This window comes from Plecotus auritus (assembly GCF_963455305.1).
Source record: "Plecotus auritus genome assembly, chromosome: 4".
In the NCBI taxonomy this organism is placed as follows: domain Eukaryota; kingdom Metazoa; phylum Chordata; class Mammalia; order Chiroptera; family Vespertilionidae; genus Plecotus; species Plecotus auritus.
This window is the reverse complement of record NC_137775.1, coordinates 60,546,971-60,573,304: the sequence shown is the minus strand read 5'-3', so window position 1 is coordinate 60,573,304 and position 26,334 is coordinate 60,546,971. Positions and strand designations below refer to the sequence as shown.

The following is a 26,334-nucleotide window of genomic DNA, read 5'->3' as shown; positions in this document are numbered from 1 at the left end:
CCATCACAATATTATTGACTATATTCCCCTTCACCTTTTTCACCCATCCCTCCACTCCCCTTCCTTTTGGCAATCATCAGTTTGTTCTTTGTTTCTATGAGTCTGTTTTCGTTTTGTTTTAAAAAAATTTAATTTCACATATAACTGAAAAGCAGTATTTGTTTTTCTTTTTAAAAAATATTTTTTATTGATTTCAGAGAGGAAGGGAGAGGGAGATAATTCAAGCCCAAAACCCCAGTCATGTGCCCAGACCGGGAAACGAACCACAATCTCCTGGTTCATGGGTTAACACTCAACCACTGAGCCACACTGGCCAAGCTAGTATTTGTCTTTCTCTGTGTGGCTTATTTTACTTAGCATGATACCCTCTAGGTCCATCCATGTTATTGCAGATGGCTGGATTTCATTATTTTTTATTGCTGAGTAATATTCCATTTTGCGTACATATACCATATCTTTTTTATCCATTCATCTATCCATGGACTAGTAATGATTAATTTTGATAGTCATCCTCCTATGAGGAGAAAGTTTCAAGTGAAGAGGCCATACAAGTTACCAACCCCTAAGCCTTGATTCTGATTCTGGAAGGGAGTACAGGAGTAACCAAGCCTGGCGCTTCTGGCTCATTTTCCTAGAAGTAGTATTCACTAGGAAGGGCTGGGGAGGGGTTGGGAAATGTTAGGGGAGGCACAGGTTAAAAGATCTGTTTCCTATTCCCAAGCACTGGTTTCCTAAGAATCTGTGAAGTAGAGATTCTATTATTACGTGTGCACTTATAAGTGCTTTGTTTCTGTAACTCCTTTCCCAGCTTAAGCCTGCAGAAAGCCTGCCATGGCCTCCTCAGGCCTGGAAAGATTCTGAACAAAGGGCAACAAGTCCTCTTTTTTTGAGTTTAGGAAAGGTTCATCCGGAAACTCCAAATAGGCCAGTATACTTCTGCGGCTGTATTAAATGAAGTTGCTCACTATAGTGTTCCTGATTTCGGTCTTTTTGGTAGATGTATTGAAATTTGCAACCATTACACTAATATAACATATAAACAAATTATGACAATAAAAATTTCTCTCTCTCTCTTTGCCTCCAATAAAATAGAGAAAAAAGTTTTAATCCATAAAGTATTAAGAGAGCAAATAAAAATATTGAAAGATTTATAGAAAGAAACTAACCAGGCTATGGACAGTTGGGGAGAAAGATGAATAATGAAAATGCAGTCATCTTGTCATTAGATTCCATTCTGACCAGAAATGTTGTGGCAGGTCACAAGTGTGTCTACGAAGAGGCAGAGCTAGGACAGAATTCCTGCACTCTATTTATTATGGCTGCAGGCAAAAGGCCCTAGGAATATGGGGCCCTGAAAATGAGCTTTCTAATTTATCTATAACAGGACTGAAAACAAATTGGCTTAGTCTATTCCTGAATGCAAATGGAGCCATATTGTAAAAGAACAATAGTACAGGTTGGATGCTTCTAAACATGTTGTTTTGAGCCAAGTATTTCTCTGTCACTTTTAAAACTAGAGAATATCTCTTAAAATAACTTATTTCCAGGTAACTTCCTCCCATTCCCCCCTTCTCCCCTATATTAAGGGATGATAATGAGCTCTGGTTCAGTAGATGAAAGCTGAACCATCCCTCAAAAGGCAAACAGAGAAATTGTCACACTGAGAGCTCTTGAGTATTTAGGACAATTTAAGAATGTGTAGAACACTTAGAAAAGCAATTAGTGGAAACCACCCCTCTGATGTATAAGATAAATGTTAATGATTTTCAAAGTACAGACTAAGATGTAGTAGTCATCCCTGCATTCCTGAATTACAATGAAAACTGGGTCCCAATTGATCTTTGTTATATACCGAGAACAAATGTTCTGGGACAACAACTAGGCTGGCTTTATTTATCATGCAAAACCATCTAACCTTGTCAGCACTTTTTACTCTAGGGGCTACTGATGGGGCTTAATTACCAATGTGGTGAGTGCAAGGCAATGACATCTGAGTGCCTGGTTCTAGTCAGGTTTTCTGTAATCAATGGAATCAAATAAGCTTTGCTAATACTGGTGTATCTTTGTTTAGTCAAGCTACTTTTGGCAAAATGATGTAAGGTTGTGGCTTCTACTCAATGTGTTGGCATTTAGTAATGTATCTCCCTAGTACTCTGGATGGAGTTGAAATATTGTGACCATGTATGGTACCACGACTATACATCTACTTTAAGCTCAACTTAGGCTTCTTGTCTGAAACAGCCCACCTCCCTTTACCCAGCTTTTTCTTATTGTACTTATCATTTTCATAAGTTATATTATGATGTAACATAGTATTTTATAACAAAATACTTATTTCTGTTTGTGCCCTCCCCATGAGAATGTAAGCTCCATGAGGGAAGGCACTTTGTTTTATCGGTTCTATCTGCAGTGTTCATAACTATCCCTGGCATATAGTAGTTCTTCCAAAAATACACACTAAGTAACGAAGGTTAAGAAATTGGTTTGCCAAAATAAATAGCCAATAGAAGTTTTCAACTGGATCTATGTACTGTAATTATACTAAGTGAGAATAGATTCACAGGACCACTTATTTAAGTGACATAGTGAGTAAATAAATAAATAACCACTTATTTAACTTAATTGGATTTAAGTTTTCAGAGATATAAAAAATGGATTTGGTGGTGTTTTGCTATGCCTCTCATCCTTGATAGCCTCTAATGGTATATCCAAATTCTGTGATACCATTATCTAGGAATATTACTGAACAGATTCTGGAATTATATTCACAAAACACAGGAAGCTAATGTAGAATGACTTCCAAGGGCCAACATTGATTGCACTGCCTGTTTATTTTCTCTAGCCCTCCTAATGTGATTTAACTAAATTTAAATATTTTTAATGCTGGATATCTCTGTCTCCGCCTCGCTCTCTTGGTGAACAAAGGCAGAGAGAAAGAGAGGGAGCGAGAGCAATTTTCTCTTAGACAAAAAAATAGAAAGGGTTCCATTGCCCCTCTTTCCCCATTCCCTGTGGCCATTAAGTAGACTCTCATGGGTTCAGACATGTTATCCTTATGTAACCTCTCTACCCAGTGACTAGATTGTAGATGTTAACAGCTCACTCTAAGACTGGCTCAGAACCAATAAAGGCCTGCTGAGCTTGAGAACTTCACCATGACAAGATCCTAAGTGCATAATACATACAATTTCACACGTGGTAACTGCATTCTGTAGTCAGAAATCTGTGTCCTGTGTATGTGAACTCCTCCTACTCCTGACCCTCCCTCAGAGCTTCTCACAACCACTCCATCTGTGCCATCAGAAAGTAGCTGGACTGCCTGGCCAGTGTGGCTCGGTGGTTGAGTGTCAACCCATGCACCAAGAGATTGCTAGTTCGATCCCTGGTTCAGGCACATGCCTGGGTTGTGGGCTCAATCCCCTGTAGGGGGTGTCTGCAGGAGGCAGCAGATCAGTGTTGATGTTTCTCTCTCCTTGATGTTTCTATCTCTCCCTCTCTCTCTAAAATCAATAAAAAATATACTTAAAAAAAAAAAAAAAAGGGAGCTGGACTTAACTCTCATGGCTTATTCTTCCTAAGACCCCAGAGAGAGCTAAGGGGGTCTAACTGATTAGACTCAACTTGACTTAGAGAGACAAGGTTAGGAAATTAGAATATTCTTCTAGTTGGGCTGAGTGGTAGAGTTATCTTTTGAATCATGAGCACTTTCACCATCTAAAATGTAGGCAAATATTAGTATGGTAATGACGTCTTTCTTTTCTAGAGAGAGTAAAACTATCTCAGAATAACATTATATTTTGTGCACTGGCTGAACTCTGCTTCATCTGATTTATTCCAGTCTCCAACATTAGATCAATACAAATTGAACTCTTAAAAAACATTCACACACAAAGGTATTCATCAGCATTCATTTGTGAAAGCAATAGTACACTTAAACCTGGCCACATGCTAGAAAATGTCTCAGATTTTGTAATGGATGCACCATTGCAATACACAACTACAGGAAATTGTAGGGGAGGAAAACTTTTTCTTTTTTCCCTACTAGGCTCTTCGGCTTGCCCAACAATTAAAATAATGTAAGATATTAACAACAATTAAAAAAACCCCACAAACATTTAAATTTATATGTATGGGAGCACATAGAAATATGAGACTCAAAGAAGTAACCAAAACCAGGCAGCTTTTATTTATACCTTTTACCGGTAGACAAAGAAACAATACATCTGTGAAAAATTGACAAGACAAAGGGTTTGTGCTTGGGATAGTAAATTAGAAAAAAAGCCAACAAGGTTTGTTTATGCAGGGCTTTTGGTCCAGAATTCCCTATCTCTGGTGATAAGGATGTCTTTCTACCTCCTGGTACAGGGAGCAGACCTTTCACATGGGAGATTTATTTCAGGAGAACAAAGGAGGGTCAGAATGTCCTTCTTGCACTGCCCACTTCTTAAGTAACTTTAATTCAAAACAGAAATATGCCAAATGGCATATTGTTACTGGACTAAAGAGGGTCCGTTTGCCTGTGTGCATCAAAGCCCAATAAGGCATGAACAGGAGTTTGCAGCAAAGAAAGTGAGGGTTTATTTTTAGGAAGTGGCCCAAGCTGGAGCCAGGTGAGCTAATGCTCAAAGATCTGGCTTCCAGGGGATGGGTTATATAGTCATCAGTAATCACGGTGACTAAGGGAGTTAGGGTAGTGATCTCTACTGATTGGTCAAGGCTAGGATAGAGGACAGTTGGTCATTGCATCTAGTCCTGTGGTCAGCCATGGCATCACCATGGTTTCACTGCTTTTCTGGGCCTGGAGATGAAACACAACTGAGGCCTACATGTTATCTCTAGTTTGACTGAAACTCTGTCTCTGAGGAAAACAGACCGGAGGCTTCCTTCCTAAGAAGGCTTAATGATTAAGGAGGTGGCCCTGCAAGGGAGGCAGGTGAGACAAAGGAGGGTGCTGGGATGAGGCCAGTTTGAATCAAAAGGAAAGAAAGGAGAAAAGGTCATGTTAAAAAAAATGAAATTCCACTAGCTTGTAGCCTTCCCTGAACCCCACCAGTCACCAAATCTTGTTTCTCAGACATATCTGCTATAGCAGTGGTTCTCAACTGGGTTGATTTCGTCATGCAGGGCAATGTCTTCAGACACTTTTTGTTGTCACAGCTTGGGGAGGGGCTACTGGCATCTGGTGAGCTGCTGCTAAACATCCTCCAATGCACTGAAGGGGACTGGAATGTCACCCCAAAATATGCCATAAGCATTAACTGGCATAAGCATTATTTTGAGCTAAAGAACTGAGAACCAGCAGAAGCAGTAAAAGCTTTTTACCTCCCCTAACAGCCAAAAAACAAAGTATGAATTTCCCCTTTTTGTAAAGTATATTTACATTTATACAGGAAATTTCCATTTGTAAAGACCACGCTGCACCAGGAAGAGAGGTACTTCTGGAGACAACTCTCATCATCTGAGAAACTCACCTGCACTATAAGACAACCCTTAGTAACCACACATTTCCTCCTCTTACCTTCCTATGACTTGCTTCTCCCTGCTTAGGAGCTCAAACCTCATTTTTCTTTGTTTAGCCTATGATGGTATATAAACCTGAATCCTCTAGTCACTTCCTAGAGCCTCATTTCTTTTGAAACTCCTGTGCAGATGTATGTAATTAAACTTTCTTTTTCTGTTAATTTGTCTTTTTATGAGTTTGAGTTGTAAGCTCCAGCCACTGAACCTAGGAGGGTACAGGGTAAAAAAATTTTTTTTCCCACCAGCACAGGACAGTCTCCCACAACAAAGAATTATCTGGCCCATTAACCAATGAATTTATATGCATACTAGAGGCCTGGTGCACTGGGCGGGGGGGGGGGGGGGGGGGGGGGGGGGCGGGGGGGTAGCGGGGGGTCCCTCAGCTCAGCCTGTGCCTTCTCGCAGCAGTCCGGAACCCCTTGCTCCTTACTGCCTGCCTGCTTGCTGCTCCTTGCTGGGCTCACTGCTCCTTAGTGCTGCCGCGGAGGTGGAAGAGGCTCCAGCCACTGCCGCTGCGCTCGCCAGCTGTAAGCCCGGCAGGCTTCTGGCCTAGCAGCGCTCCCCCTGTGGGAGTGCACTGACCACCAGGGGGCAGCTCCTGCGTTGAGCGTCTGCCCCCTGGTGGTCAGTGCGCATCATAGCGACCAGTCGTTCTGCCGTTTGGTCGATTTGCATATTAGCCTTTTATTATATAAGATATACATAACCCATGAACACAGACAATAGTGCAGTGAAGGCCTGGTCGGGGGGAGGAGGAATGGGGACTGGGAGGGAGTGGGTCAATGGGGAAAAAAAGGAGGACATCTGTAATACTTTTAATAATAAAGATAAATTTTTTAAAAAGAAAGCAACACTAAAAAATAAATAAATAAAAGAATTATCTGGTCCAAAATGTAACTAGAGCCCAGGCTGAGAAACCTTGCTCTCTACCAACAGAGGACAGAGAGCAATCTAAAGCATAAAAAGTCAGCATGGGGTTTGGGAGTTTAGTAGCATAAGTGAAGCCAAACAAATTCTCCTTTATGACTGGGAGTCTTGGACATATTACTAAGAACTTCAATGTTTCAAACTGTGCTTAATAAAATGACTCCACGAGATTAAACTGATGCGTTTTATTCCTGTCAGTCCACCAGTTATGGATTTGAGTGCCAGACCACAGCTTGCTGGCAGGACAAGTGTTTTGGTTAAACTACAAGGAAGAAGAAGTCATGAAAGTTTCACCAAGTCATAGTGCCAGTGACCCCTGTGTTAAGTTAGGAAATTAGGGGACAGAAAACTCAGGGTTTTAAAATAAAAGGCACTGGTGGCCTGGGGGCTAGGATTAAGGCTAATAGGCTCCACAAGCAGCAAGTATAGCTGCAGAGCCAGAGACCATCCTCCTGAAGGGGGAGTGGGAAAGGAGGAGCTGCCTGGTTCTGGTCCAGGCTTCTCGCGAGAATAGGCAAGTCTCCAACCTTTGCCGTAAACTCGGGAGCTGGCTGTGCTCGCTCTATCGTTCTCATTCAATGACCTCTTCACCACCTGCTTGGGCACACAAGGATTTTGACAACTACCAGGATGCCAGTGAGGTCTACATACTGATTTGCAATAATATTGGTAAAGGAAATAAAGAACAAAGGGAATACAGGCAGGTTTGCATAAGTGGGAAAACCTTTAATTTGATAATCATTTATTCAACACACATTTATTTATTAAGCATCTCCTCTAAATAAGGTATGCAGAGTTCGATATTTTCTTTTTAAAAAATTGTTTTAAATGAACCTGAGAAATTCTTTAAAAGTTTATTTTCAACGATTTATGGCAGTTAACACAATTCCAGCAGTGAAGTCCCTCTGCATCCCACTCTGGACAGACGGGTCTCCGCTAGCTCGCAGCCTTCCCGGTGGTCTGACACAGCACACATTTGAATATTCTTCTCTGTGGAAATAGAGACTGAACTTCTACACTTATCTCAACCTGCTACGGTGACTCCTTCGCCACCTTGGTCTTTCACAGGCTTGAAGTTCAGAGGCTATTTGCAGGTCACACTCAGACGCCACTCCAGTGCTCTGGCTCTTGTCTGTCATCACTGCTCACTGGGCTGACTGCCGGCCTCCCATGCGCTCCGTGCTGTGCAGAGGAATGCTTCGGCTCCCACGGTCACATCTTCAAAAAGGCCACCTGGAAAAGGAAGAAAACCCCCCAGTGCTTTACTTATCCAACACGATGAAACGGCTGATGCACATCAAACCAGAACCAGGTAAGTATGGTCAATAAGGATGCACGTTGATCTAAAAAGATTCTTTGGCTAGACATTACCATTTTACAGAAGGAGCCAATTAGTCCCTCTAAAATGAATCACAGGGTAATTTAAATGATTCTCACACACTTTAAAGAAAAAAAAAATAAAAGCTTTAATTGACACTAAAGTTGTATTGCTGTGAAGTAACCCAGTTCTCTTTCCCATTGGTTCAAATAGCTGCTCAGACCTCCCATAAGCAGAATTCTGCGTCCTAAAGATCCCTGGGCAAGTCCAGCTCCTTGTCACTCTCAGCAATTATGCCGGCTTCTCCTCAGGTCATGCAAATGCTTTTAACCACACTCAATCATATTTATTGTGCTTGTCAGCAGCAATCAATCCTAAAACTCAGTGTTTTAAAAAATTTTTTTCCCAATAACTCAGTTTTATTTTTTTTCCTATAAAATCCTATTACGTTTTCTTTTTTTTAATTGTTTGAAGTATTACAAATAGTAGTACATATGTCTCCTTTTTTTTCCCCCCCATTGACCTCCCCCCGGCCTCCCCTTCCCCCCAGTACATGTCTTTACCTGCCCCCCCCCCAGTGTCTTGTATCCATTGGTTATGCTCATATGCATGCGTACAAGTCCTTCCGTTGATCTCTTGCTGTTTTAAAATTTTTTAATTCATACAGGCCTAGGCACAAAACATGTTCAGACTATTTAATAAGGCCCAGATCAAATGCATCTAATTTCACAATCATCCTATATAATAAGAGAGGAATATGCTAATTATCCGTTACACTGTGAGGCGTAACGACCGACTGCCTAATGACCGGATCACGGATCTGCAGGAGGGTGGGGCAGCGAACTACAAGCAGGCGGTGGAGAGCTGCGGGAGATAGAGAGCTACAGGAGAGTGGCAGTGAACTATTGGCTACAAGCAGGCGGCGGAGAGCTACAGGAGGGGGCAGGGCAGCAAGCTATGAGGGGGGTGCAGGGGGAGCTACAGGAGGGTGGGCAGCAGGTGGAGAGTTACAGGAGGGCGGCAGAGAGCTACTAGTGCACAGATTCGTGCGCAGGGCTACTAGTTTTAAATAACAGAGAAACATCATAAAGTCAATCATAAATGTTTAGAAAGTTTTGGTTCAGGGGTGATAATAAATTGGGGACTGTGCCAATATCAGGCAGAGATGGGATGTAGATCAGAGATAAAGACCAGGAAGTATGGGAGGGTTGAGAAGGTCAACCTAGGCCTTTCTGAGGGGAAAGAGTAAGCAACAGAAGTAACAGCATTCCACTCTTAGTGGTTCTTACTAGTAAGTCCCCGAACACAATCAAAGGAGGAATGCATTTAATGACCCTTGTTAAGGTGGAAGGGAAAAGAATCATGCAGGGCAGAAAGCATCTGCTTTATGTTGAGCAATTCAGAAGGATGTTCCTCTTCATGCAGTGCTGGTAAGAAGGGAACCTGCTGAGTTTCCATATCAACTTCCTGCTGAGTCTCTATATCAAGTTCTGCAATGAGAACACCAAAGTTGAAGGAGCAGGCGAAGAAGAAAGGTTAAGATCCCTAAATAAAATGTAAACACGAACAGCTGTTACAAACTTCAATGGCTTACTGTGAAAATTAAATGAAGTAATAGTTATGAAAATGCATGTGTTTCTCTCTCTGGCCTCTCAGATGATAACTGATATTAGGAGTCCATAAACATTTTAGATGAGAAGGGGCTGTTCAAGAGAGACCGGCTAGGAACCTTGGGGAATGATCACAGAATTACAGGGGAAGGGAATTTAGGGGCTGTTGAGTCTGACTTCTGGTTTGCTGTCTATAGTGTGCCTACAAGAAGTTTACAAAGACCTTCCAAAAGAAGACAATGCCAGAAAGATGAGGAATGAAACTAGTTATTTCGTTTTTAATTCTGAAGATTGCTGTTATGAAGTATTCTAACCAGGAACTACTCAGAATAACAATGACACTGACAAATCTATATATATAAAAGGCTAAGTGACCGACCATCTGTCTGTCCGTCCAACCAACCGACCTACTGGCCGGTACATATGACGCGCACTGGCAATTTAAAAATAAATGTTGACTCATGCATGAGCGATACATATAAAGCTCTCGCTGGCGCCAATTGCACACGTGTTTCGATCTGTCATTGTCGATCGTGAATTTGGTTGACACTTCTATTATAGAGAAAGGGAGAACAGCAATATTAAATATTTCTTTTTTTTTTTAAATAAATCTTTATTCAGATTATTACAATTATTTCTCCTTTTTTCCCCCATAGCTCCCCTCCACCCATTTCCCACCCCACCTTCTGCCCTTACCTACCCCCCACTGTCCTCATCCATAGGTGTATGATTTTTGTCCAGTCTCTTTATGAACCCCCCCATACCCCTTTCCCCCTGAGAATTATCAGTCCACTCCCTTTCTATGCCCCTGATTCTATTATATTCACCAGATTATTCTGTTCCTCAGGTTTTTAATTCACTTGATCTTTAGGTTCACTTGTTGATAGATATGTATTTGTTGTTCATAATTTTTATCTTTCCTTTTTTCTTCTTCCTCTTCTTTAAGAATACCTTTCAGCATTTCATATAATACTGGTTTGGTGGTGATGAACTCCTTTAGCTTTTTCTTGTCTGTGAAACTCTTTATCTGCCCTTCAATTCTGAATGATAGCTTTGCTGGGTAGAGTAATCTTGGTTGTAGGTTCTTGCTATTCATCACATTGAAAATTTCTTGCCACTCCCGTCTGGCCTGCATAGTTTCTATTGAAAAGTCAGCTGACAGTCGTATGGGTGCTCCCTTGTAGGTAACTAACTGTTTTTCTCTTGCTGCTTTTAATATTCTCTCTTTGTCTTTTGCTCTTGGCATTTTAATTATGATGTGTCATGGTGTAGTCCTCTTTGGATTCCTTTTGTTTGGGGTTCTGTGGGCTTCCTGGACTTGTAAGTCTATTTCTTTCACCAGGTGGGGGAAGTTTTCGGTCATTATTTCTTCAAATAGGTTTTCAGTATCTTGCTCTCTCTCTTCTTCTGGCACCCCCATAATTCTGATGTTGGTACGCTTGAAGTTGTCCCAGAGTCTTCTTACATTATCTTCAACTTTTTGGATTTTTTTTTTTGCTTTTTGCTTTTTCGGTTGAGTGTTTTTTGCTTCTTTGTATTTCAATTCTTTGACTTGATTTTTGTGTTCCTCTTGTCTGTTTTTGGGTCTCTGTATAATATTTTTTATTTCAGTCAGTGTATGTTTAATTTCTAGTTGGTCCTTTTTCATCTCTTCGAGGGTCTTGTTATATTTATCGGCCTTTTCTAGGATATTCTTAAAAAGCCTTATAACCGTGGTTTTGAATTCTATATCCAGTCGTTTGTTTTCCTCCATTTCTTTTGTTTGTGATCTGATTCTTAGACGCCGCATTTTCACTGCTTCCCTGAGTTGGTAGATTTGTGTGCTAGGTTTCCAATTTGGCCCAGTGGGTCTGCCTCCCCAGTTAACCTGAGGTGGACACTCTTGGTGCACACCTTTGTGGACTGTGTGTACAGCCTTGTTGTAATTAAGTCTTTATTGTTGTTGGTATCACTGGGAAGAATTGACCTCCAGGCCAGTTGGCTGTAAGGATCAGCTGTGTCTATGCTGGGAGAAGTCCGGTGCTGGAGACAGCCTTATAGGATTAGACTTGCCAAATTGCAATAGCCTCTGTGCTCAGCTTGGATGGGGTGGGGTCTCAGTCTTGGCTTCCCGTCAGCGTTGCCCTTGCGCGCACGTGTGTGCCTTCAGTCCTCTGCCTTCCCGGCTCCTGATTCTCCGCCCGAGAGTCCAGACTCCCCCCACAAGAGTGTGGGTCCCCAGGGGCTCGCCTGGAACTGGGGTTCACTGCAGTCAGAACTGGGGCTCACTTCAGTCAGAACTGAGGTTCAGTGCCGTCAGGAGCCTCTCACTCCCTTCCGCTAGGGAAAGCCTGTGGCAGCCTCCGCAGCCTTTGTGCGCACTGGCGCGAGCGGACTTTCAGTCCTCCGCCGTCCCCGGCTCCTGAGTCTCCGCCCGAGAGTCCAGACTCCCCCCACAAGAGCGTGGGTCCCCAGGGGCTCGCCTGGAACTGGGGTTCACTGCAGTCAGAACTGGGGCTCACTTCAGTCAGAACTGAGGTTCAGTGCCGTCAGGAGCCTCTCACTCCCTTCCGCTAGGGAAAGCCTGTGGCAGCCTCCGCAGCCTTTGTGCGCACTGGCGCGAGAGGACTTTCAGTCCTCTGCCTTCCCCGGCTCCCGAGTGTCCGCCTGAGAGTCCAGACTCCCCCCACAAGAGCGTGGGTCCCCAGGGGCTCGCCCGGAACAGGGGTTCAGTGCAGTCAGACCTGGGGTTCAGTGTGGTCGGGGGCTCCCTTCCCCCTTCCGCCAAAGAAAGTCAGCCAGGCTCTCAGCCGCCCTTCCTCTCCGCGCGCACAAAGACCCTTTGCCGTACCTCCAATTCTCTGTGAGCTTTTCTCTATCCTTCTAGTTGTAGAATTTTCACTCAGTCAGCTTTCCTGTGGTTCTGGATGGTGTCCGTTCTGTCTTTTAGTTGTAGTTTTGAAATTGTTGTGCGAGGCAGCAGTTTAGGTGTTTACCTATGCCGCCATCTTGGTTTTCCATCTCTAAATATTTCTTCTAATTAATTTCCTTTCAATGTGCATGAATCTGTGCACTGGGGCACTATTATCATCATAAAAGTAGTTAAGAACTTTAGCTCTGAAATCACACAGACCGGTGCTTCTCAATGTTGGGTGATTTTGTCTGCCAGGTGACATGTGGCAAGGTCTGAACATATTTTTGATGGTCACAACTTATGGGATGCTATTGGCATCTAGGGGATAGAAGATAGGGATGCTGCTACACATCCAATAATGCACAGGGCACCCCTCACCCCCAAGAACAAATTATCAGCCCCACTCCCCCAATCAATAGTGCCTATGTTGGAAAATGCTGCAATTTAGACATAGGATTTTAGTATTAGGTCTCACATTTACTAGCTGTGTGACCTTCCACAAGTTTGTTAGCCTCTCTCAGCCTTTCTCCAATCTGCAAAATGGGAATTATAACAGGACCTACCAGGAACTTGTAAAACAATTTACATGAAGCCTATTTTGACTCCTCTCATCCTCAGCACAGTCCCGTGACTTAAATAAAGCAGGCATTTGACTTTGCTGTACAAGCTCAGAAACAAGCTCAGAAAAATTCAGTGACTTGCTCGGGATACAAAGCTATGAAGTATCAAGGATGGGCTTAGGAAGAAACTTCGATTCCTAATCTATGCTTTTTCCACTGTAATTTGACAGATGAATGAGATAAAACTGCAGAGGTTTAGTTACCGTTAATTTTCATTATTGCTTCAAATACCAACGATTTATTTTCTTTTGCATGCCTTTGACTATGAACTCAGGGTGGAGAACAAATACATAAAAGGCTGAGCTGACTAAAGTAAGTAACCAAAAATGAAGCCCCCTCAGAAAAGAAACTTTAAAATTCGACCTAATATGTCTTTATTCATCCCTGGTTTTTATAGTTCCACCTGCCAAGTACATTCTGTATTTTTTGCAGGACACAATTGCAATCATCCTTGGGAACAGATAATGTACAATACATTTTAGTGTCTTTTTATTTAAAACACTGTGGGTTATCATTTCAAATGCTGATTTTGTATTCCTAGCTTTTAACCATGACAGGAAAAGTTGCTTTCCCTAACTGCCATTTATTTGAAGAGAGGATAATTTTATTTTGTTCCACAACACTGAGAAAAATCTCTATACTTCATTTTTTTAAATTTATTCCCTAAAGCAAAAGTTTTAAAGCTTTTCAGAGGATATCAGTACAGTTACAGCTTCAGGCCCCATTGTTACATTTCTGAAATATATAGTTACAAAAGTGTTAGTAATTATTAAAAACTAGGGAAGACAGGACTCTTGCATGTTGGCTGTGAGGTCTGACCCCGCCGTGTTCCCTGAATTTGGACACTTGGGAATGGAAAGGATGAGAGAGTGAAGACATCTAAATAAAGGTCTCTGCTTTGAGTCACCATCTACAAACAATCTTCTTAAACCACAATAGACAGGGCCAGGCCGATGGAACAGCTGACCAAATGTTAAGTTTAGAATGCTTCAATACATTTATGTTAAACACATTTTGATGTTCTCTAATCTTCATTAACAAATGTATATTATGAAATTCTATTCCTCAGCACAGATTTAGAATTTCAGTCAATAGAAAGGTACGTTGTCAAGGCAGGCTGCAGAAGATAAAATTGGCCTTTTATAAAAAGCTACATAACCATTTTAGGGTGTGCTAAATAAGACAGATATAATTGTGAAATACTGGAAAATGTGAGCTTCGTAATAATTACAGACTCTAGAAAAGACTCTTTAGAATAAGTAGCATAACCATAGACAACTGTTCCTCTTAAAGTGTACTATAGACTTAAAAAAGTAGGTATTTAAAACTATGCTTTAAATATGTATTGTTGTCTAAGCATGGCTCATGTTCAGTTATGTTCTGCAATAGGAAAAGAGAGTGTGCACTTTATATTATAAACTAAAGTCTCTAGGATCAAACTTCATTCACAAAATAAAATTAATATGAAAATACCAATTAGTTTCAACCTTTACCTTGTATCTAAGCCATGGATGCACTGTGATGATTCACATGTAAATAAATCATGTAGATAAAAATAAAATAATTCTGTCAAGCATTTGTAAATTTGGCATCTTAAGTAACATTGGGATTAAGCTATTTTGACTCACTAACCCAGCACTACTCAGGCCCATGCTGACGACACCTGGACTGAACTTTTTGAGTTGGATAAACAATGTAAGATATTGCTTTCTCAGGCAGGCAGGCTGGCTTCACTCACTCAGTTCACCCAACATTAAGTACCTTCTACATGCCGTGACTGTCCCATCACAGAGCGCACTGAGAAGGCTTTCCTTCAAGGTGCTAACATACAAGCGGGAGGCAGTCCAGTAAAGAGATGATTCTAATTAGATGCCACGAGTTTAAGATGCCTCATGCCTGCTGGCAGGAAAAAGACTAATCTTGAATTCTGAAAGGAAGTGAGATTGCAGAGCCAGTATCCTGAAAAAGGTAGTTATGACTCTACTACTACTACTAATACTGTTCTGGCAAGGAGAGACAATAAAACAGGGTGGCATGTACCTTTTCCCGGCAAGTGAGGCTGGTGTGCTAAATGAATTAGCAGCAAACAGGAAGGGTGGAACCAAAGATGTGAGAAGCAATACAGTGAGGGAGAAACTCCTCTCCCTCTAAACTGACAGTTGTGTGCACACTTAACCGAGGGCAGAAATGCGGCACGAAGAGGACATCAGTGCAGCTCCCCCCGCCCCCCGACTCCAGAGGTCCTGCACGTGTCCCGTAAGAGCCTTTAGGAAGCAGGAGAGAAAGAAGTAAGGTGGCTGACTACAAATTAATTTCAACCTTTACCTTGTATCTAAGCCATGGATGCACTGTGATGATTCACGTGTAAATAAAGCGCCTGTTGATTTTCATCTTCCTGGGAACCAGCTAAACTAAGCACAATGATGTTTGCTAGTGGACATCCAGGTCAAAAGCCAGCAATGGGAGAAGAGCCAGCAGAGAGATGTGTGTGTGGGGAGAAAGACAAGGGGACGGAACCTCTGTATCTCTAGATGGGGCTGAAAAAGTGGAAAAATGCCACTGTGATTGGGTCTGGATCCTATTATTCAACAAAGCATTTAAGTTCTAGACATAAGCTTCTCATCACTTCTTTCAGCATAAATGGATTATGGAAAGGAATGTGGGCACTGGATGGTGCTGTTGTAGTGAACAGGCAGGCCTGGTGCGATCACCGAAACTCCCAAGTACATGGAGCAAACCCAGTGACTTTGCTAATGACGGCAAGCCCGTGGGGCGAATGTTTATATGACATCCGTCTTTAGGTGTTACATAAAAATACACTGCCTCAAGCACAACACATACTTGTTAAAGGAAATAATTATATTTATGAGTGGGTGTTAAAACGCATACTATCATACAGTGCTACCACAATAAATACCCTGTCAGTCATAAATCAAGATGTCCTTTTAATTTCTCATTCCCATGGAATGTCTTCATGCGGGAGCTTGGCAGAGGGAACGGTGCACCACAGCTCAGGACGAGAAGGGTGTTTTGAAAATCAGCACTGCCCTGCCCTTCTGGCCACAGGTCTCCGAGCAAGGAAGTTTATTCAGAAATAGACTTACCAGAGTTCAGAAATGAAGAGGTGTTTTCCTACAGTATCAACTGAGTGAAAAATTTAGCAGCAAAACACTTTTAATAAATAATATTCCAAGGAAGCTTTGCTCACGCTTATCTATCTTAAGGTTGGGAAGCATGGATGTTGAAGAAGACAATATATTTAGGATATCAGTGCAATCTGAGAATCCAGGAGGGGACATGAACCCACAGCTTTCCGTAGCAGATGAATGATTTTTGTCATCTAAACATATTTATTTCACTGATATTTTTAAATTCCTATTTTAGTTGCAAATATTAATTCTTCTAACAGAGACATAACCAAGGAAGAATCTTGTTTCATTCAGATAAAGACTTTCTTTCTGCCTCCCTGTCAAGGACGGAGGAGGGACTAGCTGGTGAGGTTGTGGCTGAGAATCCCAGTTAGCAGTGGGGGAAGTGCCACGAAAACATTACACAGGCAGCAACGAGAGGCTGTAACGAGTGGTCCAGGGCCAGGACTATTCAGTGTGTGAGTGCAGAGCTCTGTCAGCCAGGAAGAACGGCAAAGGTGATCAACCACACTTCTTAGGGGAAGGGCGAAGGAGGGTCATAGCTGTTCCTGCAAACTGTCCCATACAACTTTATCTCATACCTGAACAGACTAACTTCTGCTGGTTGATATTCAACAAGTTCTTTACTGCGATGATTACAACTCAGAGAAACACTTACTGTGAAATTAAGACTTATTTGCTTACAGAAATGAAGATTTGTATTGTTCACTGTATTTTGTTTGTTATAACTGATTTATGAATATATGAATTATAGACAAAATTAGAAAACACAGAAAAGCACATAAAAATAAAAAGAAAAACTTAGAAACTCCATTATTCAGAAATAACAACTATTAGTATTTTGGGTATATCTTTCTAGACTTTTACTTTCTCTGTATAACTGAACATTTCTATAGATGCTGTTCTGTAATGTATAGCTTCTTGTTAACCTAATAATATGTTGGGATAATCTTCCCGTGACAATGAATATTCTTTTTTTTTTTGAGGGGAAAAATACCAAAATTTATTTTCCAACAGTCAGCATCAGCAGGTAAATCTACAAGGTTTTCTCCGTAGATCGTAGATTGTACATTCACAAGGCATGAATATTCTGATTTTTTTAATGCAAAGCAAATTTAAGGTTTTGGGGGGAGAAGGTGGTGCTGACTGTTGGGTCCAAAGCACACTTTAGTGTAATCTAGCCTAATGGTTTTCATGGACATTTCCTGCCATGTCACTGCATCACCTGGGAATTTGTTAGGCAAATCCTTGTGCCTGCTCTAGCCCTGCTCAATCAGAAACTCTAGGGGTGGAGCCCAGCAACTGGTGTCTTAATAGATCCCTTAGGTCCGTGGTCGGCAAACTGTGGCTCGCGAGCCACATGCGGCTCTTTGGCCCCTTGAGTGTGGCTCTTCCACAAAACACCACAGCCTGGGCGAGTCTATTTTGAAGAAGTGGCGTTAGAAGAAGTTCAAGTTTAAAAACTTTGGCTCTCAAAAGAAATTTCAATCGTTGTACTGTTGATATTTGGCTCTGTTGACTAATGAGTTTGCCGACCACTGCCTTAGGTGATTCTATTTCATGCTAGAGTTTGAGAGCCAACCATTTGATAGAGCTGAGCAAACTTAGAGAAGGTAACTGTCTTATTCACAGTAACACAGCTGATAAGAAGAGAGGCTGGACCGTAGGCCTTCTAACTCCTACTCCAGTGATTTGATTTCTAGACCAGGGCAAACTGAAGACACTGGCCCAGAAAGAAACAAATGATCTCCAGCCCTGTTTCCTGATATCGGTCAAGGAGGCTGAGCCCAACATCTACCAAGGGAGAGCTGAGTCCTCTTTGTTAGTTATCTAGGGACTGAAGGGGCCAAATAGCAAACTGACCTATAGTACAGTTAGTCTAAGAGTTAAGTGAATGAATTTTGTTTGGGGAAGGGGCTGGGAAGGGTGGAGACAGGGAGTAGATAAGTCCCTGATGTGGTTTTCTTTTCTAAAATTGGTTATTTCATGTGTGTTTTCCGGGCAAAATTATTTGATTAATTCTGGTAAAGAAAACTGTCATTAATTTGTCTTCAAAATAAGGCTCCCATGATGGCACCAAAAGCTGGCAAGGAAACCAAATCTAAACATTGCTTGGGGGAATATAAAATGGTATAGACATTCTAGGAAACAGTTTGGCAGTTTCTTTTAAAAATAAACATATGGTTACTATATGACCCAGCAATTGCAGCCTTGGACATTTATTCCAGAAGTGAAATCTTTATGTTCACAGGAATATCTGTACACAAATGTTCATGGCAGCATTATTTTAATAGCCCCAAATTGGAATCAGCCCAGGTGAGCAGTTAAACAGGGGTACATCCATACCATAGAATACTATTCCGTAATAACCAACAGTGAATTGTTGATACGTGCAGCAACTTGGAAGCATCTCCAGGGAACTAGGCTAAATTTAAAAAGCAGTCTGAAAAGGTTCGATACGGTATAATTCCATTTATATGACATTTGTGAAATGACTAAACTTCTCAAATAGAGGACAAGGTAGTGGCTCCCAGGGGTGAGGGGTCGTGGGGAGGAGAGAGAGGGTGTGATTATTAAAGGGCACCCGGAGGGATCCTCGTATGGATGGAACTAGTAGTGTCTTGATTGTGGTGGGAGAAACACAAACATGCACAGGTGATACAATCTCAGAACTTCACACTCTCCTGCACACTTACACACACAAATAAGTAAAACCAGGAAATGTGAGTAAGGTGGGAGGCACTGTACCATGTCAATACCCTGGCTATGGTATTGTACTATAGTTCTGCAAAAATGTTACCACCAGGAGAAACTGGGCAAAGTACACAAGGGATGTTTTGTATTATTTATCACAACCACAAGTAAATCTACAACTATGTCAATAAAAATTTCAACGAAAAACCATGCCATAATACTTGGCAAATGATCTGGTCTAGATTACTTCAATCCAGTTATCTCTAGATGTAGCTTTGAGATGCATTCTTTTTAAAAATTTCCCTGTATTGCTGAAAGTATTACAGATGTCCCCCTTTTTTTATTCCCCATTGACCCCCTCCTCCCTACACCGCCCCTCCTAGGCCTTCACCACACTATTGTCTGTGTCCATGGGCTATGCATATATGCACATAAACTCCCCAGTTAATCTCTCCCCACCCCTCCTCACCCCCATTTAAGTCTTGCTCACATTAACATTCTGGTCAATATATCACTGAAATCCCATATCCCTCAGTGGAATGACCTGAGTAAGCCAGTAAGTTAATTTTGGAATGAATCCTGAAGCAGGTGGCTATAGTGAGATAGCCCCATTATATTTACCAGGGGTCGGGCTAACAGCATGGCATTAAACATGTAGGTTACACACAACAGCACCTTAACTCTTAGGTTCTACATGAAGTACTTATTCTAAATAGTCTGCTAAGTATACCTTTCTTTTCTTTTTTTTTTTTTTTTTGCTTTTTTATTGTCATGAAGTAAATAATGAGGAAAGATTTTGGCTTTTTAAAAAACTGAAATGCCATAGAAAAATTACCAGACACATACATAATAGGTACTCAATAAGTATTTTTTCAGACTGAATACATTAGACTAAAACTATAATTTTAATCTTGAAAGTCATATTATCTTATAAAAGACTCGGGGAAACAGGAAAAAAGAGAATAAAGAAACATCTTCTTACCTAATAATAGACAAACATGTAAATTGACTGTACCTCTGCTACACCCACAGCCAATCAGAGTGAATATGCAAATTAGAAGGCCAAAGATGGCAGCTGACCAGCTGCTCCCGGCGTGGAGTGGCCAGGTGGGGCAGGATGCCTGCTATGAGAGGGAGGGCGGGAGGGGGGGAGTGGCGAAGGGATCTACAGGAGTGGAGTGCCACAGCGAAGACAAGACTGCAGACTCCGGAGTCCGCAGCGAAGACGAAGATGGCAGACTCTGGCCGGAGCAAAGGCCTGGGTCCCAGGTGCGGGAGGAAAACCGGTGCTGGAAGCCAAGGGAAGGAAGGCCTATTGCACGAATATCTTCGGGCAACGGGCCTCTAGTATGCTATAATATTCTAACAAAATTATGACTTGGGTCTATTTTCATTTAGCTTTAAGATACATTTTGTCATATTAATTACCTTTTCTACATATTTTTTATATCATAAACATTTTTACGTGCCTCTCAATAGTCTTCATTTTTAGTTTAAAAGCTGGAAAATAGTCCTTCATAGCTTAATCCATTATAAACGTAAGTTGTTCTTAGGTTTGTTAAGATCCTAAGTAATAATAAAATAATTATTGTCATGTTTAAAAATTTTGTCCATATTTTAGAATATTCCCTAAGGATAGTCATGGAGTTCCAGAAATGGAATTATTAGACTTAAATATGTGAATATTATAATTTGATGCATATTTTTCCCAATGAGCGGTACCCACTGGCAATGGTGCCAGCATTAAGTCTTTCTTTTAAAATTAGTGCTAATTTAACAAAAGAAAAATAACCTTTCAATACTTTTTAAATTTATTTAATTCTCCCAAATGTTCATTTTGTAATTGTTTTTCTTGTGAATTGGTTGTGAGTTCATGTCCTTTTTCTGTGTCTACCAACAGGGCGGTTAATTTTTTTTTTAAGTCTGTATAAGCTCTTTAGTGAGTGTTAATGTGTTTTATGCAATGAAGAAATTAAGTGCCAGGCATGGGCTCATCTCACTAATTCCTTACAAAATCCACTTGAAGTAAAAATCTACTAGTAAATTAATTATGTCCCCAAAATATAAATGAGGAACCAAGGTTCAGAAAAATCCAGTAACTTTTGCTCATTGCTACAAGCTAGTAAGACAAGGCTGGGTTTGCAACCAGGTCTTTGTTGCCGAGCCCTGTGTTCATTCCATCATAAAAGCTCCCTTCCATCTAATTAGGGAGAGAGAGATAATTGCTATAGTAACTCTAACTTAAGAAAGAATCCATACTACCATTCCAATTTTAAGCCAGATTTAGTAGCCGTTGGAATGATGCAGGCTCTCTATTTTTAAAGAAGAAAGTAGATTATTTCTTTTGGATTAGATGAAAGAAGGAGAGAGAAGACAGAATGACAAATTAAAGCCCTTCCTGTAATGAGAAAGTAATTCTTTGATTAGAAGAGACAACTTCTGGCAAAAGAGGAGAACCAACAAGATGGATGAGAAAGTGGCCTGAAATCTCAGAAAGGAATTTCTGCCCATAAGTTTAGAAAGCAGGATGAATCATACTAGTCTAGTTTAGTCAGTTCAGTAAAAAAGATTATGATTTGGAATAATTAAATAACGGTTAAGGACCAGTGAGAAGGGGATCAAATTATAACCAGATGCTTATTTTCCTTAACCATTACTACTTCGGCATTACTTTGAAAATACAGTATTTTAAAACATGCAAATTTTCAAAGGAAAACATGCTAATATATCCATGTTTAAATAAACACCATTTATTTCTTAAGCCAGTTATTTGGAGTTGTGGGAAATAAACAGTGATCATAAAACTGTAATTAATCTATTTTAAAGATGGGATAGAGACTGGCTTATAAGGATTTAAAAGTACAAAATGAAATGAAAATAAATGCTGGACTGACAGAGAGGAACACAGTGAAAAGGACAATGCTACGTGACGTTTTCCACGAGCCTCAGCTTTTCTCTTGAAGCCACAGGGAAAGCCAAGAGGGGCTCCTTACACAGAACTGCGGATGGAGTTTCCTGAAGTCGGGAACAGCTCAGGGTGTGGGACTAGGAAAGGGCACACAGCGATCAAGGCTCTCATTGTTCAAAGTGGTAGGTTTACACTCACATCTAAGCTCCATGGGAAGCCAGAAGAAACCTGGTGGATACTAGGAAAGTGCAGAAAGGGGAACTGTACAGAAAGACAGGAAAGCTGGAGGTAAAGTTTACGGAACAGAGAGAAGTGAAAACAGATTGTGTGAGGAAACAACACTGTGCACAGACCATGGGAGAGGAAAGACCCAGGCTCTGGACTAAGGGAAACCTGAGACTGAGTCGCCTCCCTAATGCCTACAAGCTGAATGACCACAGAGAGCCTCAGCTCCCCCCAGATCTGACTACCGGAGGCTGTGGGGATCAGTGACAGGCCTGGGACAGCTGAGGCCCCAAATAAATGTAAGAGCTTATTAATACAACTATACCTAAATGTTTTATGTAAATGTTGCTACAGATGCATCTTTTTCTCTATCAGCTGTTCATGAATGAACCCTGTTTAATTATTTTTAAAGGAGGAAGCACAAATGGCTGGTATGTATAAAATATTCTAGGATTAAATAAGGTTTTCTTTGGCTTATACTACCCCAAGTAAAAATAACATCTACCAGTATCAGGTACTGAAATCGCATATACTGCATCTGAGAACAAACTGCAAACCTATAGTATCAGTAGATGTAAGAAGGCCGATGGCTTAGTGTAAAATATCACCTGCTATTTGAAACACAACTCCAGGCCCAGAGGTTACTAATGGATAGTGTAGGGGCCTCTGAGGGTGGGTAAGATGTAGCATTCCAAAAGGTTCAAACCAGAACATCCTTGGTTACTGAGATAATCCACCTGTTAGAAATTCAGGTCTGAATCCAGAATTGCTGTCTAAACCATGAGTTTTTAAGACATGAGACTATTTGGCTGAATTTGCAATGTTTGGGCCCTTCATAAATACAACCAACTTGTATCACAACTTTAACTAGAAAGAAGAGTCTGACTGATTATTCATCAAGACACTGTAAAATGGTGGGAATGAATAGACCAGGATAGGTTCAACCTACAACCTCTCAATCATTAGTGAATTACTATGGGGACAGGACTTTTCTAGCTATTGTAGCATTGGACACTTGGAAATGATAAAAGATCAAATATATTGTATTGGGAAACACCAGCCTCCTTTAAAATCAGCTAACGGCCATAAAATGCTGGCCTCTGGTTCACTCTGAAGCCAGGATATGGCCATCTTTCCACAGAAGTGCAAGTTCTGGGAGTTGGCATCACTGATGGACAGAAGAACCTGCAAACTTCAATGCCAGTCAGAGCTGGCAAGCTAGAGAGATGGAAGAGGCAGCCTGGCTCAGGGGAAAGAACACACGTATTTTCCAGAGACAACATGGCAGGTAACCCAGCCCTCACGCCTTAGTCTCTTCATCCGTAACATGGGGGCTTCCAGCTTCCTCAAGTTGGTCAAGGTTTGTATCAGGTACACCAGTGTCTGTGACTGGTCCCACACCATGTCCGGGAAAGCTTACTTAGCCAAAAGCATTCCTCCACCTGCCTAAATGGGGTCTGCAACTCATGACTGGTGAGCTGCAAAACTGACATTAAATTCTAGGGTCCTTTATAGCAAAATGTGAAATAATTCCTTCAGGATTAGAGAAGTTCTGAGAGGAGACACAGGAACATAAGCTTTGATCTGACAAGAGTAAGGACTATTTCTTTTCCAAGTTATAAAGCCATGAGAACAATACACTATGTTTTGATGGGGAGGGGAGAACATTTTCAAACTCATTTATTGTCTTAGGTGTCTTTAACACACTTAATTGCTAACAGGCTCTGAGCATAAACAAGTGTTCTATGGAGTCTGCTGTGCTCAGAACGATTCCATTCTGTATACTTAAAGATAAGGCCTACAGACACGTTTGAGCAATGTTCTCTATTTTCCATTTATTTAGGAGTAAAACATTCCTTTGAAAGGAAAAAGACGTTTTTAACTATTTCCCCAAATTTACTTGAGGTCTTCATCTGTTGAGGTATGAGAAATGAATGGAAAATGAATGAAAAAGGTTCCCATTGGGGATGTCCCTCAAGTAAGGAATTTTGGACAACCAAGACCCAGTATGAGATAAGCAGATACAATTTCATTCCTTTCTCAAGAATCCTAGGTTCGTAACATTAGTGTGATGGTAATAAAAGAGTGGAGAGAGGAAAACGTTGGGGGCAGGTTGGATCAGTGGGATACTCATCTTTCCATTCTGATAAACCTATAAAGAAACCCAGCAAGATAGGGTGACCCCCAGCAGGTTCGGACCTCTGCCAGCTAACCCATGCCACTAACCACCTGCAGATCACTTGACTGTTTTTTGTTAGGTTTTAAATTATAAAATCTTCAAATACTAATGTATCCCCTAGTAAAGAGAATCCTATATAATAAAAGCATAACATGCAAATCGAATAAATGGCCGAACAACCAGTAGGTGGGGGGGCGGGGCCGGCGAGCAGGCAGCACCAGGCCAGCCAAGGCCCATGCCAGTGGGCAGAGGGAGGGGACAGTGATGGGGGTTAGGGGGGTGGTGATCAGCAGCGGTGGAGGGGCGATGGGGGTGGGGGGGAAGGGTGGCCACATCCCCTGATCGGCCCGCAGGTCGCCTCCCACAGAGGGAGGCCAGACTGCTGCTTAGTCCCAATCCTCGGAGGGAGCGGGCCTAAGCTATCAGTGGGACATCCCCTGAGGGCTCCTGGACTGCGAGAGGGCACATGCCGGGCTGAGGGACACCCCCCCGCCCCCCGCCACCTGAATTTTCATGCACCGGGCCTCTAGTGGTATAATAAAACAGGAGTTATTCCCTTTCAATTCCAGTGGAAAAGGAAGGGACTCAGGAGCTTTCTTTGCTCTTAGCTTCTGTCCAACAAAATAATTTGTTAATAATGTGGTAATTTTCTAACATACCCTCTTTAGCTAACCAGACAAAGACGCCCCTTTGAGTAGTTTAGGACCTGGCTTTTGAACAGGATCTGAGGGTATGTGAAACAGGGTGCTTTCTCACTGCACTTTGAAAAGGGAACATGGTGATCCCAAGAGGGTAGTGGCTTGTATGTGTATATATGACATCGCATGTCCAAAGAGCTTTGAAAGCAGAAAGGCTTTCAAGTACCATTCCCCACTACAGGAACCAAGCTCTACGGGAAAATTGGTGATTCTGGGTTTGAGATGAGGCTGAATCCTGTCATGCCAAAAGGGAAAGAAAGATAAAACTATTACAAACTGCTAGGATCATGTCATCAGGACTTAGGCTCCAAGTGGAAGAGCTTCTCACTGATGAAGATGGGGTGATTGTAAGCATCAGTAAGAATGATGACTGCAGTGGATTAAAGAATACCATATATGTTGTAAATCTATGCGCTCAGAATGACAATATAGTCAGCATATTCAGTCTATGAAAAACCCTACTGTAAAAAACATCTGATTTCTTCAAAACATAAAAATCAAAGGGAGAAAAGAGGAACTTATGATTTAAAAGAAACTTAAAAGATACATGAATTAATCCAAATACTTGGTCCATATTGGACTGTGTTAAAAATTTTTATGAGCTTGTTGGGGAAATCTGATAACTGACTGGCTATTTTTATGTTAATAAATTATTATTATTAATGTTTTAGATGTAATCATGGCATTGTGTTTTTATTTTTATAGTAGTCTTTCTCTTTTAGTGATACATACTGAATTTTATATATACATACACTAACAATAGGTCTAGGGGCAGTGGTCGGCAAACTCATTAGTCATTTCAGAGCCAAATATCAACAAATGAAATTTCTTTTGAGAGCCAAATTTTTTAAACTTAAACTTCTTCTAACGCCACTTCTTCAAAACAGACTCGCCCAGGCTGTGGTATTTTGTGGAAGAGCAATACTCAAGGGGCCAAAGAGCCACATGTGGCTCGCGAGCCGCAGTTTGCCGACCACTGGTCTAGGGGTTTGTTTCAAAAGAGTTCTGTGTCAGGGGTTTGGATAGCCATGAGTTTGTAATTATTGTTTCTAGGTAATAATTGTGGATTTATCTGTTAATATTTGAAATTTTTCATAAGTTAAAACCACACACACACACAAAAGTTAAGTGCCCTGCAGATGGTTAGTGGCATGGGTTAGCTGGCAGAGGTCCGAACCTGCTGAGGGTCACTGGACTTACTAGTGAGGAGCCCTGTCTTGCTGGGTTTCTTTATAGTTTTGTCAGAATAGAAAGATGAGTATCCCACTGATCCAACCTGCCCCCAACGTTTTCCTCTCCACACTCTTTTATTACCATCACACTAATGATATGAACCTAGGATTCTTGAGAAAGGAATGAAATTGTATCTGCTTATCTCATACTGGGTCTTGGTTGTCCAAAATTCCTTACTTGAGGGACCTCCTCAATGGGAACCTTTTTCATTCATTTCTCATTCATTTCCCATTCATTTCTCTACCTTTGAAAGATGAAGACCTCAAGTAAATTTGGGGAAATAGTTAAAAACGTCTTTTTCCTTTCAAAGAAATGTATTACCCCTAAATAAATGGAAAATAGAGAACATTGCTCAAACGT

The 26,334-nt window shown here is 41.3% G+C and overlaps 1 protein-coding gene across 1 annotated transcript in view; it reads right to left on the bottom strand.

Annotated features, from left to right (window-relative positions):
• Positions 1-7,155: 7,155 nt before the first annotated feature.
• The window catches only part of UBE3D (ubiquitin protein ligase E3D), a 161,204-nt gene continuing 142,025 nt past the window's right edge, over positions 7,156-26,334 (bottom strand). The window contains exon 10 of the mRNA XM_080664137.1: positions 7,156-7,680. Coding sequence (XP_080520263.1) covers positions 7,660-7,680 — 21 coding nt within the window. The 3' untranslated portion in view covers positions 7,156-7,659. The remainder of the gene's footprint in view (positions 7,681-26,334) is intronic.